The sequence below is a fragment of the Stigmatopora nigra genome, chromosome 9 (genome assembly GCF_051989575.1).
Source record: "Stigmatopora nigra isolate UIUO_SnigA chromosome 9, RoL_Snig_1.1, whole genome shotgun sequence".
NCBI lineage: Eukaryota > Metazoa > Chordata > Actinopteri > Syngnathiformes > Syngnathidae > Stigmatopora > Stigmatopora nigra.
In genome coordinates, this window is record NC_135516.1 from 12,843,031 (window position 1) to 12,867,979 (window position 24,949).

The 24,949-nt window shown below is 37.3% G+C and overlaps 1 protein-coding gene across 1 annotated transcript; it reads right to left on the reverse strand.

Annotated features, from left to right (window-relative positions):
• Positions 1-677: 677 nt before the first annotated feature.
• adcyap1r1a (adenylate cyclase activating polypeptide 1a (pituitary) receptor type I) lies at positions 678-22,139 on the reverse strand. Its single transcript, XM_077724304.1, has 15 exons — positions 22,101-22,139; positions 17,004-17,146; positions 13,605-13,734; positions 11,568-11,664; positions 10,378-10,488; positions 10,213-10,313; positions 10,040-10,137; positions 9,322-9,454; positions 9,048-9,201; positions 8,292-8,352; positions 7,903-7,972; positions 7,297-7,388; positions 5,917-6,046; positions 5,793-5,834; positions 678-4,856 (listed from the first exon to the last, which is right to left on the reverse strand). The coding sequence occupies exons 3-15, from the start codon at positions 13,653-13,655 to the stop codon at positions 4,653-4,655; spliced, it is 1,344 nt and encodes a 447-aa protein (XP_077580430.1). The 5' UTR covers positions 13,656-13,734; positions 17,004-17,146; positions 22,101-22,139; the 3' UTR covers positions 678-4,652.
• Between the last annotated feature and the right edge of the window lie 2,810 nt (positions 22,140-24,949).

The following is a 24,949-nucleotide window of genomic DNA, read 5'->3' on the forward strand; positions in this document are numbered from 1 at the left end:
GGTATAAAGACACAGACATGGGTTGCCAGGTTACTAAACATGCTTATTTTTTTATATAAGATATGTAAGAAAAATGCCTTACTATATATAATACATGGGCTTTTTTTTTAAAAGTCTTACTATAAATGTTTTTTAATGAGAAAAAAGCCTATTTTTGCTCTACTTACATGGTCTACTTTAAAAAAAAAGTCTTACTAAATGTGCTTTTTCAACAAAAAAAAGCCTTACTATACATGGTCATTTTTTGAACAAATAAAAGCCTTACCTTCCTTACATGGTCATTTTTTTGAACAAATAAAAGTGTTAATATACATTATTATTTTTTTTTAAAGAAAAATGCCTTAATAAACATTTTTTAAACAACTAAAAGCCTTACTATATATGATTTTTGTTTTCTTTTTTAAGGAAAATGCCTAACTAAACATTCTTTTTTTAACAAATAAAAGTCTTACTATATATGATTTTTGTTTTGTTGTTTTTAAAAGAAAATGCCTTACTAAACATTTTCTTTTTTTTAACAACAAAAAACTATACATGGTATTTTTTATGTAAAAAAGCCTTACTATAAATGATCATTTTTTTATGAAAATGTCAACAAATCCGCATTTTCATGAAAAACAGTCTCTTTTTTAACCAACAAATTTGACGTCAAAGCGCAACAAAAACCGACCGACCAAAAAGTTTGCACATTTTTATTGAGCATTCAAAATGTACACAACACGGATTGTGAATGTCGGACGTCACTTGTTTTTTTTTTTTTTTGTCTATTTTACGACACAACTTCACAACAACTTTGATGACCATTTTTTTTTTAAATATCTACATTATTTTTTCTCCATATGCTCATCAATAAAACGCGCTGGGTTATAAGAGCGTAGAAAAAAATGTCTTTGTAACGTAAACGGCACGTTTTTTGTCCAAAAATTTAAAAAATAAATAAATAAAAACTCACCACTTACTTGAATATTGTAATATAAGATAAAACACGGCGTAGATTCATAGCAGGCATCGTAGAAGAGCAGCTGAGAGACAACTGTACATTCAAAAAATGCATTAGCAAAGTTCACAGTTAGTCAAAAAACTAAGCAAAAAATAAATACATAACAGCACAAAATCGAAAAATGGTCACAAACCTGCTTATTCTTAAACATTAGCCTCTGAGCTAGCTAGCTAGCATCAACAAGCATGTAAAAATGACCTGAAAATGCCCAACTTTGACTTTTCGTGCTTATCTCAGATGGGAAAAAATGTATTTTGAATGCAAAAATTAGCTGCTAACTTTGCTAACTCAAGCTAAATGCTAACAAAAGTGCTGCGATTCCTCTGACGGTTCACAGTTTTTTTTTTATGAGAAATAAAAAACTAAAATACAATGTTCACAGAAGGCACAAACATAAATAAAATCACATTTTTTTGTCAATTTGTTGAGTTTTGCAGCTGCGTGCTAAAAACAAGACATGTTGCTAATGCTAAAAGTAGAGATGCACCCTTATTTTCTTTTTTTGAGCTACATAGCTTGAAAGAAAGCTTCAAAACAAAAGTTTTTTGATATAAAATCTGATAAAAGAAGCGGACAGACTCATTTGGCTCATTTTTTTTTACCAGAAATGATGACAATTACAAGTTAGCCTTGTTAGCTAGCAACCATTTTGAGACATTTTCTTCATTAAGGGTCTATACATTTTTAGGTATATTTTTTTAATTGAAATATTTTTTGTTTTCACAGTGAAGTTCACGTTTATAATGATAACTTTTAATACCCACGATGTCATCAGGCTATTTTACATTTCACATTACAAATGGACCAGGACGCCATTTTAAATCTCAATTCACGATGGACATTTTTTAAATTGTTTTTTTAAAGATTTTTCCTCATATTAAATAAATCTATACAAAGTTAATGAAGTAAAATATATTTGTAAATAAATAGCTTTCATTTCTTCATGAATCATGGATTTAGTGCTGTTTAATTAAAACACATAAAATTCACATTTAATCAACCCTTCTTATTTAACCAAAATGTAAATGTTTTGTTTTAATCTATATATCTATATTTAAATTTATATGTAATTAAAAACCCAAAAGTCTCAGTGCAATTATTTTGTATTACATTTAGCAATCTCATGAACGTGATACATTAAAGTTTTTTTTGTATTTCCTATTTGACAAAAAAATGGAAACAAAATAAATTTATTTATTATCGATTCACATCTTAGTTTACGATAAAAAAATCTGACAAATTTTAGCAGTTCTTCGGAGTCATTAAATGAGTCCCTCGCAATTTTCTTAATTTAAATCCACTTTTTTTGTACACAAATGCAACTGTTAGAAAAAGAACACTGCCCCCTTTGGCCTGGAGGCTACATTGCACACACGACCAGCTTTGAAACATGTTTGTTTCCATTTGAGTTGCGTTCAGAGTCCAAATGACAGCTGGTGCTTAAGCAGCAGCTGTTTTTTTTAATATTTAATATATTTTTTTCTTCTTCAAAACATTAAATAATAAGTAAGAAAATATGGCACAATGTGGGTAAACCTCAGAAATGAGATTTCCGCTCACCCAAACATCCATTTATCCATTTAAATAATAATAATATATAATAATACATTTTTTGAATAGTTAATTTTAGCTAGTTTTATTCTCCAGTGACGTATTTTTTAACGGTTTGACGCAAAGCTGAATTATTTGTTTTTGGGATATTTTGGATTTATAATTTCTGGTGCTATCTCAATATTTTATGTGTAAAAATACAAGTTAATTTGAAGAACAATGTGTCTCCATAAAAAGACAAATATACACAAAATGATAGTCACATTTGCACATTTCCAATGAGGATATTTACAGAATTATCATTATTTTTGAAAGTAATATACACTATAAAAAATGTTCATAATTTAGGGGTGTCTAAACTTTTCAAGTAAAATCCTGTGATGACCAACTTTCCATTTTTGTTTCTTTAAAAGATCAGTTAAAAAAGAATAGAAATAATGGAAACGCACTCTAACGCCATCTGGTGGTGCAACTAAGAATTGCAAGCGAATTTTGAGTGAATTCAGGCCTCTTTTGTGGGCCAAATTTGACGATATTTTGACTTGGGCCAATAAAAACCAAAAAAAATGAGTATCTGTAGTTTGGACACCCCTTTTCGTAAATATTATTTGAATTATCATTTGAAAACGGACGTTAAAAAAGATGACATCACGATAACTACCCCCTCAAAAACACTGTAGCACAAGACTGTACATTCAATGTAAGCAAATGGCTTTTTTTTTGTCAAAGTCCATCGTTAATAAATGACCCAAAAAAAAATACACGAGGCACTTTTTTTTGACGTAAGGGTAGCTTGATATTCTTGTACGATGTGTGAAAAGCTGCACGAAAAAGTCATGGCACGTTTCTATTGCACAATGATGTCCAAAAATGAATCAAAAAAATCATTTTGGCACCAATTTCTCTTCAGTAGACGTCCCCATTTTTGAATTAAACATTTCTTTTGCAACACGCAAAACATCATGAATAAGACAAATCGAGTTGTCGACACCAAAAATATTTACAAACTACACCGTTTTTTTTGTCACTTCGTGTTTTTTTTTAGCTGTATCTTATTTTTTTGACATACTCAGTACTTATGGCTGATTGTAGAAAAGTGACATTTTGAACATTTGGCGTTTTAGAAGGGGCGGAGTTTAGGGCAGGGGTGTCAAAGGTACGGCTGGCGGGACGGTTCTGGCCCTTTAGGGGGGTCGGTTGGGTCCGCGGGGGGTGCTTCAGCTTGAGTGCGCATTCATAATGTATGTAGAGAATAAAATGCTTTCAGATTTTTGGAGAAAGTAGAAATTTTTTAGATGCTCGTTGCTCATTTTCTGTAAATTTTGGATCATTTTCTATTGAATTTGACGGCCTTTTTTGTCTTTGCTGATTTTTTAGCTAATTTTAAGCTTTTAACGTTTTTTGTTTACTTATTGGTCACTATTGAATGCGCCGTTTTAACAGCAGGGGGCGATAGAATGAATATGATTGCGGATAGGAAATGAACCAAAGTACATTTGATGACACAATTGCCAAACGTCGGGTTCAGTGGCGCCCCCTATGCTGCATTTTTAGCACCCTTAATGTGACCCAACTTACAAAACCACTTCTTACGAAATGATTTTGTAGAGCAAAACTCACAAATTTCGCCCTAATCGAAAAAAATAAAGCATTTAATTATATATATACAGTATGGGTGAGCTACAAAATCAGTCAAAACACCACTTAGGGCCCCCTAGCGGTCCACTTTTGTATTTGACACCCCTCATTTAAGTAACTACTGTTGTTTAAAGATGAAAAGTGCAAGCGAATGTCGTCAAAATTGAATTTCCTTGCTATTTTCCTCATCTGGCAACCCGGTTCGAGACCCGTGCGTACGAACGAAAACGTTTTTCTTCAAAACCCGAACTCGGATGGCACTTTGAAACACGCAAAAACCACACGAAGCTACCGACGTTTGTTTCCGTCTCCTCCGACGGGTTAAAAAATGGAAAGTGCGTGACCGAAGGGGGGGAGTGGAGAGGAAAAGCGAGAAAGACGGTGGTGGGGGGGGGGAAAGAGATTTTCTGCGTCTTTTTTTTTTGGTCAAAACGGCGGCCTTGACTCACTCTGGATCAGACGCTCAGGTGGGCAGGCTGACGTTGGCACTCTCGGCCAGGGGGCTGGACATCCGGATCTGGGAGCTGCTCTTGCTGAGGATGGACAGCTGAGTCCCGCCGTTGACTCCGCTGCTGGCCAATGACGGGTGCCTCTGCTGTTTCAGGTCCACAGCAAAGTATCGGTTCACCCTCCAGCTGCGCCATTTCCGCTTGATCTCCGACTGTACCTTCGGGGAGAAACTTCACAAGGTCATTTTTACATGCACTTTGGCCAAAAACTTACTGATGGGTATCCCCGTACAATTTATGGAAAAAAAAAAAATAACACCGTATTTTCCAGACTATAAGTCGACAATTTTTTTCTACCCTTAGTTTAGGCTTATACTCGAGTAAGTATGTTTTTTTTAGCTCTCTGACCAAGACAGCTTATTTATTGTTGTTTTAATATGAAAAAATGTTGCCTGTTTAGCCTTTTTTTTTACTCCATTTTATTATTGTTACAGTAACGTATGTTTGTTTTTGGTTTTTAATCAAATTAATATTTCTATTTCAAAAATGCTACTTATACTCCAGTGCGACTTTTCAGTATATTGTTTTTAATCTATTTATTGTTGTTTTTTTTAGGTTATAGTTATATGAAAAACTTGTTAACGCACATTGTTAAGCCATTTTTTTTTCTCCATTTTACTATTTTTAACATAATGTATGTCTGTTTTTGGTTTTTAATTAAATAAATATTTCCCTTACAAAAATACGACTTATACTCCAGTGCAACTTAGATATTTTTTTTCATAATTTGGCTGGTGCACTCTTTAGTCAGAAAAATAGTATAAACAAATAAATAAAATAAAAATCAGTGGAAAATGCCATGATTTTACAAAAGTATAAACATTTAAATAGCTATTTAGCCTTGTTTTCCTTCATTTTATTCTTACTTTAACCTATGTTTGTTTATAGTTTTTAATCAGATAAAAATTGCCGTTCCGTAAATGCGACTTATACTCCAGTGTGTCTCACATATCAATAATTTGGCTGGTGGGTAAAAATATGGCAAGTTTAAACAACAAAATAAAATAAAAATCAGTCAAAAGAATGCCATGATTTTCAGACGACATCAACATTGAAATCGTCCGGAATCGAACCGGGTCGGCAGCACCGCTTACCTCTCCGTTGAGGAAGCAGTAGAGGACAGCCACCACAAAACCCTACATGTGTTAAAAACACAAATCATTTTTAAACAATAACAAAAACAAGAAGATGAAACTAGATGAAGCCAGTTTGGTTTACCTGAAAAGAACCGAGTCCAAGTTCGAAGACCAACCGCTCCCTTTTGCTAACGTCCTCAGGGGAGAAGGCAAAAACGGTGTAGTGAATTCCAAACAGGGGGATGAGCAGGAGAGTGGAACGCGCCAGACGCCTGCACGACACACACACACGGGCTCGAGATCGTACTTTTTCACCGACAATCGACGTAGAAATGGTGACCAAAATGCTTAACCAAGCGTAACATAACACTGTCAAACCACACGTAAGATGGCAGACGCACAACACAAAAGGACACAAAATGGAAAGCAGTTTTTAAGAGAATTATGCAAGTGGGAAATTGCCTTAATTTACTCGGAATTTTCCTCAAATTCCTTCTATGTCGAGGTATTACAGTAATCCCTCGATTAGCGAGGTTAATGTAGATCAGACATGGCCGCGATAAATGAAAAACAACAAAATTATGGTCACCCCTATTAAAAAAATAATTATATATATAGACAAACACATATATACATATAAACATATAAACTATATATACACAGATATATTTGTATATATATATGTTTATATCTCAAAAAAATTACTTTTAGAATGACCTTTCATTCTAAAAGTGAGTACATTTTTTGAGACACTGTATATACTATATATACATATATATACTATATATAGTATATATACACATATACATATATATACAAAAATATACTATATATATATATCTAGTACAGGGGAGGAAAGGGGAGTGGCTTCCACTTGCGAGTTTCAACGTGGATTTTCACATTTTTCTGAACTTAAAAAAAATGTAATTACCACAAAAAAACACGATAGTTGGAGCCGCAATATTCGAGGGATTACTGTACTTGTTAAAAACTTTTTGGCTGTCAATTTTGACGGGAATGGGCGATCTTGACTTTAAATGGAGTGCCCATTGGTTAAAGAGTTAAATGCCCAACTTTTCTAGCCCCGGGTCATATAGATTATCCAAACACACACACACACACACACACACACGCTAGCATACACACACTGACACACTTACAGTGTGATGGCGGACAACTCTGACATCCTGCACGAATGCTGAACAGCCTGTGAGGGCTCACTGAAGCATTTCTGAGCACAGCTGCTACACCGCACAAAGACAACACAACAGCACAACAAAGACAGCGTCTTTAGGGACACACACGTGATCGCGGACACACACACAGAGACACGCCACGTCAATTTGTCTTGAAAAGTTGCAAAGAAAAGAAAGAAAGAATTGCCAACATTGATTTTTTTTGGTTTGAACCGTTCGTTCTAAAATAATTGACGTACAAATCATACAAAATGAATGAAAGTAGACATGGCTGGCCGGCGACCAGTCCGCGATTGACCCCGCCCGTCTCAGGGTCGCTCACTTACAGGTAAATGCTGGATTCGTTGCCGCCAATGTCGGGGGACTGCAATTTCTGCACCAAGATGATGATGATTCCCACAAAGAGGACAAAATTGATCTAAAAAAACACAATTATAAAACTATTAAGCATCTTTTGTGAATAGTTCACAGGTGACAAGTGACTACTTTTGAACATTTAACACAAAAAAACAACTAAACCGGATAAAAACAGGGTGTCCACATTCATGGACGTGACATATTGAGTCATCTTTATTTATTAATTTATGTATTATGTATTTATTTATGTCAAAAATGTATTTTTCTGTGTCTGTATTCTCACCCTCTTGCTACTGTGACAATGAAATTTCCCAAATACAGGATGAATAAAGTTATCCCATGTAATCTAATCTAGTCTAATCTAATCTAATCTAATCTTGCCACAATTGAATATGAAGTCTCAATTATAATAAAATATTTTTCAAATTATGAATTGTTTGTTTTGGGGATGGCCGTCAAATTAATTAAAACATGTTCTCAATGAATCATGTTTATTTTTTAATAAAAATGAAATGATAAAAATACAATTAATACAAGCAACAACAACAAAAACTGCAATATTTGGAGCATTTTACCATGATAGAAGCCACAACAGGTCCTTTGATCACCCACCAGAGAGCAGTGTGCTCATTTGTGTCCCAGCATCTAAAGAAAGAAAAAATAAAAAAAATAGTCATACTTCTACTTACAAATACCCTTAAGTACATTATTTAATTTGAATATTTAATTTCCTTTCATTTTTGTAAGTTTCTCACATCTTTCCTACAAAAATGTTAACATTTTAAAGGGTTTAGTTGGTAGTTTTTGGAGTACCGTGGAACAAATGACAAAAATTTACATATAAAGTACTTTTCTGCTTACTAAAAATTCAAGTTATGAAAAAAATTAAAGTCTGTGGCCAAGACATTGAGGAAAAAAAAACAAAAATGGCGGATAGTTTGATGGAAAATGAGGCTGTTCTTACCCAGTGTCGTGAAAATGGAGTCTCAAAACAGCCCAAACTGTCACACAAATCGTGGGTGTTCCTAAGAAAATAAAACAAATCATTTAAGACATATAAATAAATCAGATTGAAATGTTTTTGTTTGACAAAACAGCCTTCATTTATTTATGATATTATGGCGTGTCGAAGTATCATGGGACAAGCAGAAAGTGGCCACATGTTTTTTTCATGCAGTTTAAAATGATACATATGGAAGTGGCACAACAGCGCTACGCAGTGGTAGAGTGGAGAATTACAGTTAAAACAGTTTTTTAATTTATTAAAGTCCAGAATCCAAAATTTACTTCTGTTTCTCTCCATCACATAATATTTTTTTAAAAATTCCCAATTTTCCTAAGAAATGTAATTATAAAAATATTTTTTTAATTTATTTTTTGTCATTATACCATTATAATTCAATTTATGGATTTACCAAAGAAAGCATACATAAATAAGTAGTCATAAAAATATTTAAATACAATACAAAAATTAAAAAGAATGACTAGGATGCTTATTAAATAATATTTTTTCCAATATATGACTGCTGTAAATCCATTTTTTTGCATAAAAAAACCCCTGACAGCAATTTTGACACCAATTTTGGGAAAATTATGAGAAAAAAGGTTCTAAGGTAGATTAATAAACACCAAAATAAAAAACCTAAAAGCTGTGCACTCCAAATATATGAATTTCCATGCAAATTTCAATCCTGAAAACGATGCAAAAATAAATACATACCCCATCCGATGATTGTATACCAGTAGAAATATCGCCTTTCAGGAAAGAAAGTCTCCACCAGCAAGGTAAAAAGGTAAAGACCTTCGATGAAGAGCCAGAAGTAGTTGGACATGACACAGTAATGGAAGAAAACCATCACCGCTTTGCACGCCACCTGCAGAAAACCCACAAAAACCAATATAAGCAATACATAATGAAAAAAAAGGTGTATATTGAATTTTGAACCAATCTATACCCTTTTAAGAGATTGTTCAAAATAGGATTGGACGCTTACCGTGTGCACAAAGCAATGGTCGCTATCCTCCTGTGCGTATAGCACGCCATCTTTGATGAAGACGGAGATGGCTCGGAGCATGAAGGACACGAACAAGTTCATGTGGATGAAATTTCGGGTGCAGTGAAGCTTCCTGCCAAGGAAGGAAATCATTTAAAAAAAATTGGGGTTATTATTTTTCAGATTCTCCCCAAAACTCCAAATTTGAATAATTATAGAAAAAAAATATATATTTTTTTAAATGAATCTAAGATTTATTTTTCCAAGTGTTGTGTTCAAGTAGCCCAGAAAAAAATTATGGGTTCGAGTGCGGAATTTGCATGTTGTCCCTGGGCTCGCGTGGGTTTTCTCCGAATACTTTCCCTTCTTCCCACATTCCCAAAACATGTATGCTAAGCTAATTATACGTTCAATTGCCCTTAGCTATGACTAACTGGTTGTTTTTTTCCTCCTATCCTGCGATTGGCTGCCCACCAATTCTGGATGTCCCCTGACTTGTGCCCAAAATTGACTGGGATCCAGCACCCCCCGCGACCCTTTTGAAAATAAGCTTATCGGAGTGCACCATATTGTGAGTTGAAGTTCATCACCCCTTCCCTCAAAGGTGGGAAACCCCACTCATAATAAATTGGATGTCAATGGCCGTCAATTGCAGTCAATGGCAATCAATGGCCGCCAATGGAAGTCAATGGCAGTCAATGGTTGTTCCTTGTCTTACCTGAACCTGCAGAGGATAACCATAGCAGTAGTGAGAGACACCAACGAGGTACTGTAGCCAACCGTGTACAGGGCTTTGACGGAAGCATAATACATGTCCTAAAAGTGCACACAGATTAGATTAGATTAGATTAGATTAAAATATTGCACACCCCGAAAACGCCAAGGGCTCACCGGTTTAGTGGCGTTGTCGTAGAAGAGGCAGACGTCCAGGTAGTGGGGGAAGGGTTCCGACCAGCCGTACTCGGTGCAGTTACGGCTCACTCGCCCCATTTCTGTGTGGGAAAATATCCGGGTGAGAGGGAGTGGGCGTAAGGGATGGCGAAAAAACGGGCTCACCGTCTTCGGGGCCCATCAGGTCGTGGAAAAACTCCGGGCAGTTGACCACCACTACCTCGCCCACGGCCGCCGCTTGCCAGCAAGTCAGGTTGTCCCACATCCAGGGGCAGTCTGAGGGAGGAAAGATTTCGGCCATGTTACTTAACGTAAAGGCATTTGATGAGTGAATTTGCGCGTGGGTTTTCTGCGGGTATTCCGGTTTCCTCCCACATTACCAAAACATGCATTCTAGGCTAGCAGGTTGAACACTCCGAATTGTCCTCAGATATGGGTGATTGGTTGTTTGTCTACTCGTCCCCTGCGATTGTAGTCAGCTGGGATAGGCTCCGGCACCCCCCGCGACCCATGTGAGGAAAAATGGCTCAAAGAATGAAAAATATAGAGACGTTTCTCTCAAGAATACATGGGTATTTAGCATGTCTATTCCTTGAAAGGGTGCCGGGGTGCTGGAGCCTATCCCCACCAAATGACTATAAGCACCAGCCCTTTGACTTGCATGATAGTGTGGTACTAGAGCGAGTACGTTGTGTGGACACGTGCAAGTGTGTGTTTTGTAGGCCTTTCTCTTCTTCCTAATGTTCTTGCCTGGGCGTGCTGAGCCGGACAGGAAGACAATTACTTTGAAAGGGCAAATCGGAGTCAAATGAGCCATACTGACTTGTCCATGAAGCACTGCATACTTCTTGGCCTCAAGTCAAGCTACATTTGGGCCACACTACACATTTACTGCTTAACCAACCTGATGAGATAGCCCTAATTCATATGTAGATATATATATGTATATGTATATATACACATAAACATATATATGTATATGTATATATATACACATAAACATATATATGTATATGTATATATATACACATAAACATATATATGTATATGTATATATATATACATATACATATATATGTATATGTATATATATACACATATACATATATATGTATATGTATATATATACACATATACACATCTATATACATATATACATACATATATACACATATTTATATACATATATACACATATATATATACATTCATATACATATATACATGTACACATACAAATATATCCATACATACATACACACACACACACACGTGTGTATATATATGAACAATGGAACTGCAACAGATTTGAACCCAATATGAATATGTAACACGAAATGACAATATTTAACTGACCCATGTTCAAGTCGTCACTAGGATCATGCATGTCCATCCTCTCCATACATTTGTCATGTTCTCGCTGGATGATGCAGTGCTCCGATTCTGACGCCACCTAAAAATATGAAAACAAGATGGTTAAAAAAAATTGCCAAAAGACACTCTTACCCAGCACCCCAAGCGACCCTTGTGAGGATACGCAGTTCAATTCATTGATCTTTTTTTTTGAGTCTGGACCCCCTGCTCTGACGTGTCTGTGAGTTTGCCCCGCCCCCTTTCTCTCTCTAGGCAACAGTCACTCTGCATAAAGTGAGTGTCCTTTTGACTGACTCATCACTTTGTAACATGACGCGACCCCAGGAGGCACCTTTGCTAGCTTAGCGCTACGCTAAGCGACTTACTGTGCACCAGCACACTTAGTTGCTACTTCTTTTTTTTTTTATGTTTAATGATTGCGCTTATCGACACCATCTTTTCATAATCAAACCCACACAGCTTTCGCCTTCGGGGGAATCAATTCGCTGTTGCTAGGCAGCGGCACCCTCTCAGGTACACGTGGAGAAAAGTACTGAATGCAGATGAATGATAGAAACTCTCAGAAGATGATTAGCGCTATAATTTATTTATCAGGCGTCCTGGTATGGGATGTAGGTCATGTGGTGTCCAGCGGGTGATATTTGTCAGTGTTCGCAACAAACAACCAATTTTTTTAATTGTGGTTGTTTGAAATAAACAAGATAAAAATCCTGTTTTTGAAGACGTATATTCAAATGCATGTCCCAATTACAGACTTTTAAAGATGACTTAAACTTAAAGTATCCTATTTTGCTGTTTAATATACCCGGGTATATTAAATGAGTTATGCTTTTTTGAGCCTCCCGTTTGTGCGCCATTTAATATACCCCTGCCATTTAATATACCCATTCCGTTTAATATATCCCTTCCGTTTAATATACCCCTGCCGTTTAGTATACCCCTGCCGTTTAGTATACCCCTGCCATTTAGTATACCCCTGCCATTTAATATACCCCTGCCATTTAGTATACCCCTGCCATTTAGTATACCCTTGCTATTTAATATACCCCTGCCGTTTAATATACCCCTGCCATTTAATATACCCCTGCCATTTAGTATACCCCTGCCATTTAATATACCCCTGCCATTTAATATACCCCTGCCATTTAGTATAGCCTTGCTATTTAATATACCCCTGCCGTTTAATATACCCCTGCCATTTAGTATACCCCTGCCGTTTAATACATCCCTGCCATTTAATATACCCCTGCCGTTTAATATACCCGGGTATATTAAAAAGGATTATATTAAACTGAAAAATAAGGTAGTGGTAATTTAATTTCCTTGAAAAATCTCCCAAAACCGACGTCCAGTTGGATTGGTCGCCGCCTGCAACCGACTGGTCTCCCTCAAGGCTATTTCCAAGGGCTAGTTAACAACCCTAGACGGCAATAATAAAGGAGGCATTTCGCCATCGGGTGGACGGCGACCCGACGGCGGCGGGCGCCATTTAACACACGCTAAGTACATGACAACGAGAGGTCAAGGTCAAGCGGGGAGCCTGGCGGATACCGCGTGTAAAGATGTCGACTGTGGGGACACTTCACCTTTGTCGCCTGGGGGGTTGTGATGACTCATACTGTGAATTAATTACTTTCTGCTAGATGTGATACGGTAAAAAGACATAAATATAGAGTAAATAGACTTGAAATTCAAATATAAATGCAACACATTTAGTTTTTGTGTTTTACAGCCCCTTTATCTTTTTTTAAATGACATTTTAATATTTCTTAATACTTTCCTTTTGACTTGACTTTGTACTTAATACTTTTTACTTTAACGATGAGTGATGAGTATGTTAATACTTGAGTCTTTTTTGTCTCTTTATGTTTCATATGTACTCTTAACGGATGCACTTTTTTATATGTATCCTATCTTGTGCTGACCCCGCCCATCTGTCACATTTTTAAAGTCAATGTAGATATGTCTTAGGGTTTGATTATATACATTTTTGGTTTGGAAGAAAGTCAAACTACTCACCAGAGGCAGCAGGATGATGAGAGTGAGGATCAAGTCCTTCATTGTCTCCATTTGAAGGCCTTCTTGTGTGTGCGGGTGTGCGTTTTTGGCTATGTGGGTTTTCTCACGGCACAGTTTAGCATCAAGGGCCCTGCAATAATAACACATCACAGAGGAAGTGAGAACTATTAGTCTGCTTTTTTTGGAACTGCTTCCATCCGATGTGAAAGAGGATGTCACAAAAAAAAAAAGCTATGAATTAAATTTCAAGTTATAGGCTGCCATTGACCACGATGGACGTCCAATTTATTTGAACTGGGGGTCCGTCAGTTCCGTGACCGGACGTTTGGTCGCCGGACGTTTGGTCGCCCGGACATTTGGTCGCCCGGACGTTTGGTCGCCCGGACGTTTGGTCGCCCGGACGTTTGGTCGCCCGGACGTTTGGTCGCCCGGACGTTTGGTCGCCCGGACGTTTGGTCGCCCGGACGTTTGGTCGCCCGGATGTTTGGTCGCCGGACGTTTGGTCGCCGGACGTTTGGTCGCCGGACGTTTGGTCGCCGGACGTTTGGTCGCCGGACGTTTGGTCGCCGGACGTTTGGTCGCTGGTCAAATGGTGACAGAGAGTTTATTGTTGAAGTCAGCTCTCAAAATTATATTCATGAGAGAGTTTAATATCTAAGAGAGAAAGTTTAATATCCAAGAGAGAAAGTTTAATATCTAAGTACTGTTTAATATCTAAGTACTGCTTAATATTTAAATACTGTTTAATATTTAAGTACTGTTGAAAACAGTAGATAATTAGATATTAAACTCTCATGAATATAATTTTGAGAGGTGGTTTCAACAGTACTTAGATATTATGCAGTACTTAAATATTAAACACTACTTAGATATTAAACTCTCTCTCTTAGACACACCTGTCATACTCGAGTATAAGCCTTACCAACCAAATAATGCACACTGAAGAACAAAAAAGTCAGTTTTTCAACTATAACCTCCAAAAAAACAACATAACAGGATTTTGTCAGTAAAACAATATTGCATAAATCCTACTTGTGTATTATTTTCAGACCAAGCCAAACAAAAAAAGAGTGACTTATAGTCTGGGAAAAGTACGGTAATGGTAAAATGATATCCAACAATGGTACCACTTGCATAATAACGCGTGGATGCATTTGCATGTGACCTTTTTGACCAAATACGTGGGTGGATTATGTTTTTTTTTTCAATCTTAAATCCTATTTCCCTCAGCATGCCAATTGATTTAAATAACCAAAAAGTCAGGCAAAAAAAAATAGATGAACCCCTGCAACTCTTTGGAATCATTGTTTTCCTTATCATTGGATAGCCGTCGCCATGGAAACTACACTGTGCATCATCACCATCACCGTCTAGAACTATTTTTCTTTATTAAAATAAGCCGAACAGCTACGTATCTGGTCCAGCCTTCCACCTTGAACGCAACCTGTGCTTTTTCCAATAAAAAATACAATTATTACATCATATTTATTCAATTTCTCAATAAAAAAGTCATTTTTTTGGCCATTTTGCCAATTTTTTCGCCCAAAACATCCCGAATTAAATCCTAAACATCTCAAAACCTTTTTTTCTTAAAGATCCTTAAATTTGGAAGACTTCCAAAAGGAAAAACGATAGCAAATGAATAAAATAAAAGCACCACCCCCGTCCTTCTTGACTTACTCATATACACGGCAGTGAATCACTGCAAGCTAACACACAAAAATACACACATACACACAGATAGAATCACACACCCACTTGCTAACACTTGGTTTACGTACATTCAAATAGTGTGATTGGATAAAAAGGGGCGTGGTTTAGTTAAAAACGTCCCCACGGGGACAAACGTCCTGACGTTTGAGGTTGTGTCTCACACAAATATCAAAAAAATACACAAACAATCAGATAAATGTGATGGAAGGATTTCAAACTGGTGTTTTTTTGTATTAAAAGGGAGAATGACGTATTTAAAATGGAATGAAAACAACAAGAAATGATCATGTGATCAGAAATTGGGCGGTAATGCAAATTTTAGGTGATTAGAACCAAAAAGATAGAGATTTAAAATGGGATTTTTGGGTTTTTAAGAAGTTATTATCTATATATTTTTTGCATTATGGTTCTGGGTTATTTTGTTAGTTGTTAACTTATTAAATGCTATGGAAAGTGATCATATTTCATTATCATTGATGGTGGGAGGCGTCCAATCGGATTTGGCTGGAGTTAAAATGGACTTTACACCAGTTAAGCAGATTTTACATAAAATCGATCAATTGATCACCTTTTTTAGATATTTTTTTGTATGATAACCAATTATTTCACTGTAACCAGTTCCCTGTAACTTCTTCGTAATCTTTATTTATTACTAAAGCATACTTTTTTGCTAATAACCATTTTATTCGGCTATACCATTAACTAAAACTATTCAAATTTGAAAAAAAAACACTTATTTATGCAATTTTTACCTCATTACAATACATTTCCAATCTATCTAATAGCAACAAATACAAGTTTCAAGTATATTTTCTATTTTTCCCTGAAACATCCCATAATTAAGTGAAAAATGACCTAAAAGCAAACCACCAAAACGATAAAGTACTACATCCCAGCATTTTTTGGACATTACCCAAAAACATTCCCTCCAAGAAAAACATGCCTCCATATTAAGAAGAACCCCACGTACACATGCACTCCGGCACCCCCCGCACCCACCCCGCACCCCCCCATCCATCCATCCACACTCCGACAAATTCCACCTCATGTCCCTTCCCCTCTTGTGGCCAATCCAATTAGCCGGTGAGCATCTCCCTCGCATGTTTTCCCCGACTCGTAACTCACAAGTGGGGGAGCGGGTGGCGTACGTAGAAAAAGCACCAACGAAGAAGAAGAAGAAAAAAGAACGAGGACGAAGAGGAGGAGGAAGAGGAGGAGGAAGGAAAAGAAGAAGCTGACATGCTGTCAAGAAAGAAAGAATCCGACATGGCAGATTGACCACAAAATGAGGGTGACTCATGCATGCGTCTGTCCAAATTGGGGTGCAAAACGGCAAATTTAAGGGTGTATGTGTGTGTGTGGGTGACTGGAGGGTGTAGACTAACCACCACGGGTCAATACACCCACATTTTTAGTCGTCTGACAATGAAATAACCGCGAATTCATGTGTTAATCCTGCGGCGTGGTGCGCGCCCCTTTCCTATTTGCATGTGTGTCATCCCACGTAAGCCCCTTCGGACCCCCGATTTTTTTTTGTACCCCCCCAATATCCGACATCCACATCATAGTATAACATTCCCATGATAAAAAAGCTCATATAAGTCCTTCTACGTTGTGTTTTTGTGTGTTTCTCTGCAGAAAACGCAAGTAAAAAAGGGGCGGGGGTGGGATTTGTGTGGGACTTACCGCCGCAGAGTCGGTCATGGTCCCTTTTCTTGGGGGGTGGGGGGGTTTTGCGTCCGGTTTCCTCCCGAAACAAGTCGCGAGGGGTGCCGTCCTTCTGTCCTGTCTTTAGCTGCCTCTGCACGACGGGTCGACTACTGCTGCTGCTGTGAGGAAGAGGACGAGGATGATGAAGATGAGGGGGAGGAGGAGGGGGGAGTGGAGAAAAGAAGGAGGGGTGTGGAGGGGGGGGGGGGGGTGTCAGTTCCTTTGGGATTTGAACCTTGTGGAGACGGAGATTCATAGTTGTGTGAGATTGAGGGTTTTATCGTTGACTTTTTTGGGAGGAGTTTGGGTGTTCGACCCGGGCTTGTGTGGGTTTTATGCGGGTACTTTGGTTTTCTCGGACATGGCAAAAAGATGCATTGGCAGGTTTGAACTGGTTTCAAGAATAGTGACATGTATTTTAGTGACTTAGGAAGTTACTTTATTATTAGAATGTTTTTTCTGTTTTGCGTATGTTAAGTCGCAGGGGTGCTGGAGCTGATTCTAGACAACTATGGGCAGCAATTAGCTTAGCATGTATGTTTTTGGAATGTGGAAGGAAATTAAAATGAAGAGTATGGAGGGATGTTAAATTTTCTGATTTTCCCTCTTTTAAATCAATAACTGTTATTTTTTTAATCATTTTTCTGTGTTTTTAGTTCAAAAATAATTTTGTAAAATCTCAAAAAATATATAAAAAAATCTAAAATAAATATTGTTTTAGATCTATAAAAAAACTGAATATTCAGGTCTTTTAATCCAGTTATTTTAATCCATTTATACAAAAAAAAATCTAAATATTATATCTAAAACTTCTCCCAAAAATGATTTTGACATATTAACATTTTAAACACAATAACTGCAAAAAAACTAGCAATCAATCCCGCCTACTGCCCATACTCGACTAAGATATGCCCCAGCACCCCCGCAACCCTTGTGAGGGTACCTAAAAATGAATAATCAAATCATCAAAACACGATTTGTCTTACTAATCCTTAACCCCGAAATGGACAAAATGTCCTCGGGGACAACAGGCCTATCCAATTGCATCAGCCTGTAAAATAAACAGATTATTTCGACGTGATTGGATGACGCCTTGGTCACCCGCAGACGTTCATTGACAAGAAGATGGCTTCACTGGACTGGCTTCCAACGCTCGGACGCAAACGGGAAGCGGGAGGGGGTGACGTGACCGCGGCCAGTCAGTCAATCGGTAATGGTAGGTCTGTTTTAGACGGGTAATAACAGCACGGGCCTTGTTACCATGGCGAAAGTGCTGCCGCCTGTTGAGTCTTCTCATACTACTTTGACATGGCGGACCACATTTCGTTGCTTCCTAGGTTTAATTTTCGGGTGTGAGACTAAAAGCAGGGACAAAAAGAGCCTGGTGGGACGAAGAAATAATAAGATGGAAAGGAGAAAATGAATTTTAGAAATAGTATCAGTGATGATTTTCCCTTTAAAGTAATATATTTGGGCTCCCTGTTAAAAGCATGAATATGGAGGGGGAAATTGTGAATCAGGGGGAGGCTTATGTGAGAGAAATTGTAAAGTTCGAAGATTTTAAGGGATTTTTGAGGGTGCAGGTTATATGTGGGGAGGCTTATATGCGAGAAATTGTAAAATTCATTGATTTTAAGACTGTTTTAAGGGTATGTTTATAGGTAGGGAGGCTTATATGCGAGAAATTGTACATTTTAATGTTTTTAAGACCATTTTAAAGGTACGGGTTATACATGGGGAGGCTTATATGCGAGAAATTGTAAAATTAAAGGATTTTAAGACAATTTTAAGGGTATGTTTTGTACGCAAGGTGGCTTATATGCGAAAAAAATGTAAAATTCAAAGATTTTAAGAGTATTTTAAGGGTACGGCTTATAAATGGGTGTGGCTTATATGCGAGAAATTGTAAAATTCAACCATTTTAAGGGTACGGCTTATATGCGAGAAGGGCTAACATGCTAAAAATTACAGTATTAGCTAGGAAGAAAAGCATTGCAGAAACTGGCTAACGGGCCGAAAGACAAGTTCGGGGTGGACAAATTGACAGACAGACAAACTAAAGATAGAGGGCGACCAAAAGATAAGTAGATGGAAAGACAAGTGAATGGAGAGAGGAAGCAGTGTGGCTTCCCCGCTGGGTGCAATTTTCACCCTGTGCACAAGTGTGACTCATTTGTTATTTTCTGGCTAGTTTTGGTGGAGGTTTCACACTGAGTGTTGCCGCCGATGGTCAACACCCACTCAGAAGCTGCTTTCTACCGCCATTATTGCCCACCCTCAGCTGATTGGTGGACTTGATGGCCAATTAGACAACTAGATTATCATAGCTAAGGACAATATAGCATCCAATTAGCCGAGCCTGTATGTTTTGGTTACCCAAAGAAAACCCACACAAGTCCGGGGAGTACATACAAACTCCACAAATGAAGATCCAGACCTGGGATCGAACCCTCGATCAAAAAACTGCGAGTCTGACACGCCAATGGAAGAAATTTTCAGTCAAAACAAGGTCTTTAATGGCAGCCAATGAGAAAAGAGGAACCTTAAAATACCCTACATAAGATCAAGTTGGCATTTAGGTAGTCTTTCAAACTGAGTTTGCCAATCATAGTTAAAAAAGTTCTCCTTTTGGAAGAAATCGGTGTCTTTCCGAATATTCCTCAATCTTCCGTCCATGTAAAAAAAGGACAAAGTGAATTTTAGTGAGCAGTTACTGGTAATATTGATAGAAAGTGACGTGTGCTTCGGTGCGTTTCCACTCGATGAAGCTCTCCAATGGTCTGCTCAAGCGCCCCCCCTCAACCACCGGGCCCCCCACCCAGACTTTGGTTGTGTCTCTTCTTGGACACGACGCGAGATGAAGGCATCCCGTGGTCCTGCGCTAACAAGCCGCCCACCCGCATCGCCTCTAAGCGGAATCGGCGGCGGGGGTTGCGTGGCACCCGGTCCGTCCTCAACCTCCACTTGTTTCCCACAGAGAACCTCATGTAGAGGTTGAACCAATTTATTTTTAGGTTTTTTTAGGTGCAATCTTAGGTTAATGAAGTAACCCTATTCCCTATAACCCTATTCAAAAACAGTCTTAACCCATAATGTTAAAACAAATCCCTAAGCAAAAAAAATATGGACCATAAAAAACCCTAATATTTCCTCTCTTAAAAAAAAAAACTATTTAGCCCTAAGCTATCCACCATAACACCACATCTCCGATAAAAACTTCCCAATCTCAGCCCATCTAACCCATAAAAAACAAATTCTAAGCCGTTAAAAACAACTCATCAGAATACGTCTTCACTGTGGTAGTCCCATTATTAGTTTACTAAAAACACACTAAAAAAATATTTCCTCTCAGTATGACGCTTCAGTCGTTTTCTGGCAGTTTTTAGGACGTTCCCACTAAAATGAGGCAAAAACATCAACAACAACTTAGAAAAAACAGCTAAAATACCCTTACAACTCCCCAGTGACCCCAATCCCACCAAAATAAAAGCCCAGCTACACTTCCTGTGACACAAAAGGCACCGAAGGATATTTTCCAAAACTGCTAAAATGGTGAAATATATGAAAAGTGGATCTGACATATGACAGAAGACGAATTGACACATCCAAAATGGCCTAAAATCCAACAAGTGAATGCCCACTTGCTATGTTGAGGCACCAACAAGCTTCAATTTGAGGAAAATCTCCATGTAAAACGTGACCAATTCTCAATTATTCCGGCTCACGTGTCGTCATTGGCCACGCTTGAGTCTTTGAAGTCAGCCATTAATTCCACAGCAGGTTGAAATATGTATGGTGGTATTATAATGCAGCATAATGCAACAGAACTGCAATGTGGTCACTGCTATTGATTTGAATATTCCACAACTGTGACCAAGTCTACAAGTCGGTTTAGACAGGGGGGCGGTCAATATGCTGCTAAAATTAGAGTATCAGAATACGGTACAGACCACTGAACCATCTGCTAGCTATTTAAAAAAAAAACAATAAAATAAGATAAATATGATTAAAATCAAGAAGAACCAGAACACTGGGCGGCCAAAATCGAAAAGTACCCATACACGGGAATGCCAAAATCAAGATGTACAGAACACAATGAGCTAAAAAACAAGAAGTGATTAATATCTAAGTACTGTTTAATATCTAAGTACTGTTTAACATCTAAGTACTGTAGAAACCAGCTCTCAAAATTATATTCATGAGTTTAATATCTAAATATCTACTGTTTTCAACAGTACTTGGATATTAAACAGTACTTGGATATTAAACAGTACTTGGTTATTAAACAGTACTTGGATATTAAACAGTACTTAGAAATTAAACAGTACTTAGAAATTAAACAGTATTTAGATATTAAACAGTACTTAGATATTAAACATTACTTAGAAATTAAACAGTACTTAGATATTAAACAGTACTTGGATATTAAACAGTACTTAGAAATTAAACAGTACTTAGATATTAAACAGTACTTAGATATTAAACAGTACTTAGATATTAAACAGTACTCATATATTAAACTCTCTTATATATTAAATAGTACTAAGATACTAAACAGTACTTAGATATTAAACAGTACTTAGAAATTAAACAGTACTTAGAAATTAAACAGTACTTAGATATTAAACAGTACTTAGATATTAAACAGTACTTAGATATTAAACAGTACTTAGATATTAAACAGTACTTATATATTAAACTCTCTCATATATTAAATAGTACTTAGATATGAAACAGTACTTAGATATTAAACAGTACTTAGATATTAAACAGTACTTAGAAATTAAACAGTACTTAGAAATTAAACAGTACTTAGAAATTAAACAGTACTTAGAAATTAAACAGTACTTAGAAATTAAACAGTACTAAGATATTAAACAGTACTTAGATATTTGTCACCATTTGACCGGTGACCAAACGTCTGGCGACCAAACGCCCGAGCACCAGGATATGAGGACGCCAAAATCTAACCGTACCGGAATACTGGGACCCCAAAAATCAAAAACAACCAGAACACGGGGAGGGAAAATATCAACAAGTACCAGAACACTGAGAAGTCAAAATCAAGAGTACCTGAATGCGTTGAAGCCCAAAATCCAGAAGCATCAGAATTCCGGCCGGTACAGCCAAAATCAGAAGAAGTCCCCAATCCTGTTGGACCAAAAATACATAAATTAGCCCCTATATACCCTACACTTGTATAATTTAGATCATAAATCATCTCCAATGTAGCACTAAGAAGTGATGCCACCATTTTGTGTCATCTCCAACACATTGACCATGTCGATGACATCACAACACATGGTACAAAAACGTCTTTTACATCGTGTACATCTTAAATCTCACACATAAATAGCTCCCCCATATCGCCCTTGAATGAAATGTCACCCACACAAAAGGGGTTATTTAATGAGGAGAAAATGTAATCCCGATTTTGTGCAGGCGCGTCTCCACGAGGGTCTTTTGTGAAGCTCCACGACGTGGCAGTGAGTCAGCCGCCCTTTGAAAAGAAACTGATTGGCTTCAGAGCCAGAGGCCGCCACTTTCTGATGTAATTGCGGGTTGTCAGAGAAACATAAATGTTCGGGAAAGAAGGACGTGTGGGTATTTTTTTTGTCCAATATCGCCTTTGGAAATGACCAGGAAGGCCCAAAATGGCGTCCAGAGAAGGCTAGTGGCATTCTTGCGGAAAAAAAGGTCATGTGACGGCCTAGGAAAAAAATTGTGGAATGAAATATTGAAGATTTCTTATGAATTTTTGAGAAACAGCCAAAAGAGATGGAGTCCCCTTAAGGGAAGAGATTTTCATGTCTCAGAAGCTCTTTAATATATTTATTATTACATGAGGGCAGGAATGATATTGCATTTGATTTTTTAACCCCTATTTTTTATTTTTAGACAACTTTATTCATCCCGTATTCGATACATTTGAATTTAATGTATTGAAATGTACATAAACTGTGTATACGTTTTCTTGGTTAACTTATTTAATGATGTTAATAGTAAATTTACTGCTGTTTTTTTTGTTTAAATACTTTAAAAAGACAATTTATTTTATAAAAAAAATTGAGGGTGACAAAAAAGAATGCCATAAAAAATATTAATATACAGATCTATATTATTATGCTATTTCTAATCTCATTTTCTGAACCGCTTTATCCATAAGGGTTGCAGGGGGTGCTGGAGCCAATCCCAGCTGCCTGTACTTAAGTCACATGTAATTATAATTTAAAAAACAATAACATAATACTACATTTAAAAACTATTCATATCAAGCCCAATTATTTGATTTAATTTCTGAAAAGCAATATTTTAGCTAACATGCTACAAATGCTAAATGTACTGCTAATGACACAATGTCACATCAATGATATATTCATATAGCATATATAGATATGTAAAGATTTTTGTTTGTACTCAAGTCAGGGTTAAAAACAAGAAAAAATAGGATTTGTGATTTGGGAAGTTTTTTGGCCCTAAAAGAAAGAACCGTAACGAATCCAAGCTCAATTCCGACGACAGAGTCTGAGAGTGCGCCTGCGGCGTGACAATCAAACGTCTCTCCAGCCACACTCCATCATAACGCCGCACCGCCGGGTCGCCATGACAACGTGGATTCAGAGCGCCGTGTGCTCTTTTTCTTCCAGGAAGACGAGAAAAAGGCGAGACACGTGACCGCCGCAACGTTAGCCTCGAATAAAAAGGATCGCGGGGGAACCATCTGCCAATCAAATCCATCTGAACCAGTTCGGAAATAAAAATATTGAACTAAATACATGACTTGAACCAGGGTTGGCAAACGTGCGGCTCGTGGCTTGGTAGTGGCCCTTGTGGGGGCGTCTTATATGAGGAAAATGGTAAAAAAAATACAATTCAATGAGGCTTATATGCGAGAAATGGTGATTCAGCGCCCCTAGTGGACATTAATGTAGCCTGCGACGCAAAATGAATAGGACAGCCCTTAGTGGGGAGTCTGTACTTTACAGATTGCATATTTACTTTTTATTATGACTGTGAAATTTGTCACATGGAGCATTGTTGTCAAAAGTAAGGCTTGTGGCCTGAATGTGGCACACAAAGGGGTGTCTTATACGCGGAAAATGGTAAAAAAATACAATTTAATGAGTCTTATATGCGAGAAATGGTGATTCAGCGCCCCTAGTGGACATTAACATAGCCTGCGACGCAAAATGAATAGGACAGCCCTTAGTATGGAGTATGTACTTTACAGATTGCATATTTACTTGATATTTCAAGTTTGAAATTTGTCCTCAGAGACATTACACTAAAAAAAATGTGCAATTTACCCCAACAAAGTTGAGTCCGGATGTCCTCAGTGTCCTCAAAGTAGCTCCGTCCCCGTCTTGTCTTAACCATCTGCTGAGGAAGCTGCTGTCAGCACATTGTGGCACTCCATTTTTCTTTCTTTGACACACACACACACACACACATTTACACACATTTACACACACAGGCATAGAATACACACCTTAGTCTGGTCTTTGCCAGTCCAGCTGGTGGTTTACATGAGCGGCCTGCAAGAGCTCCCTGGTGCGGAGGCGAAGAGAAAAGGACAAAAAGATGAATTATAGATCAACAGGGGGGAAATGGCAAGCTTCAATTTGCTATTCAGTCCCCAAAAAACACAAATATCGAATGAATAGTGCTGGCACATTGGCTGTATTTGTTGGACTATAAGTCGCATTAACCAAAAATTCACAATGGACAAAATAGACAATGTAAAATATTATGTTATAGCTAAATACATTTAGAATATTGAAAAATATATACTATTGACAGAGAATTTAATCCATAAAAAATATGAGAATACATGTATTTATATTTATTGGACTATAGGTCGCACTAACGAAAAAATTCACAATGGAAAAAATAGACACTCATCAATGTAAAATATTATGTTA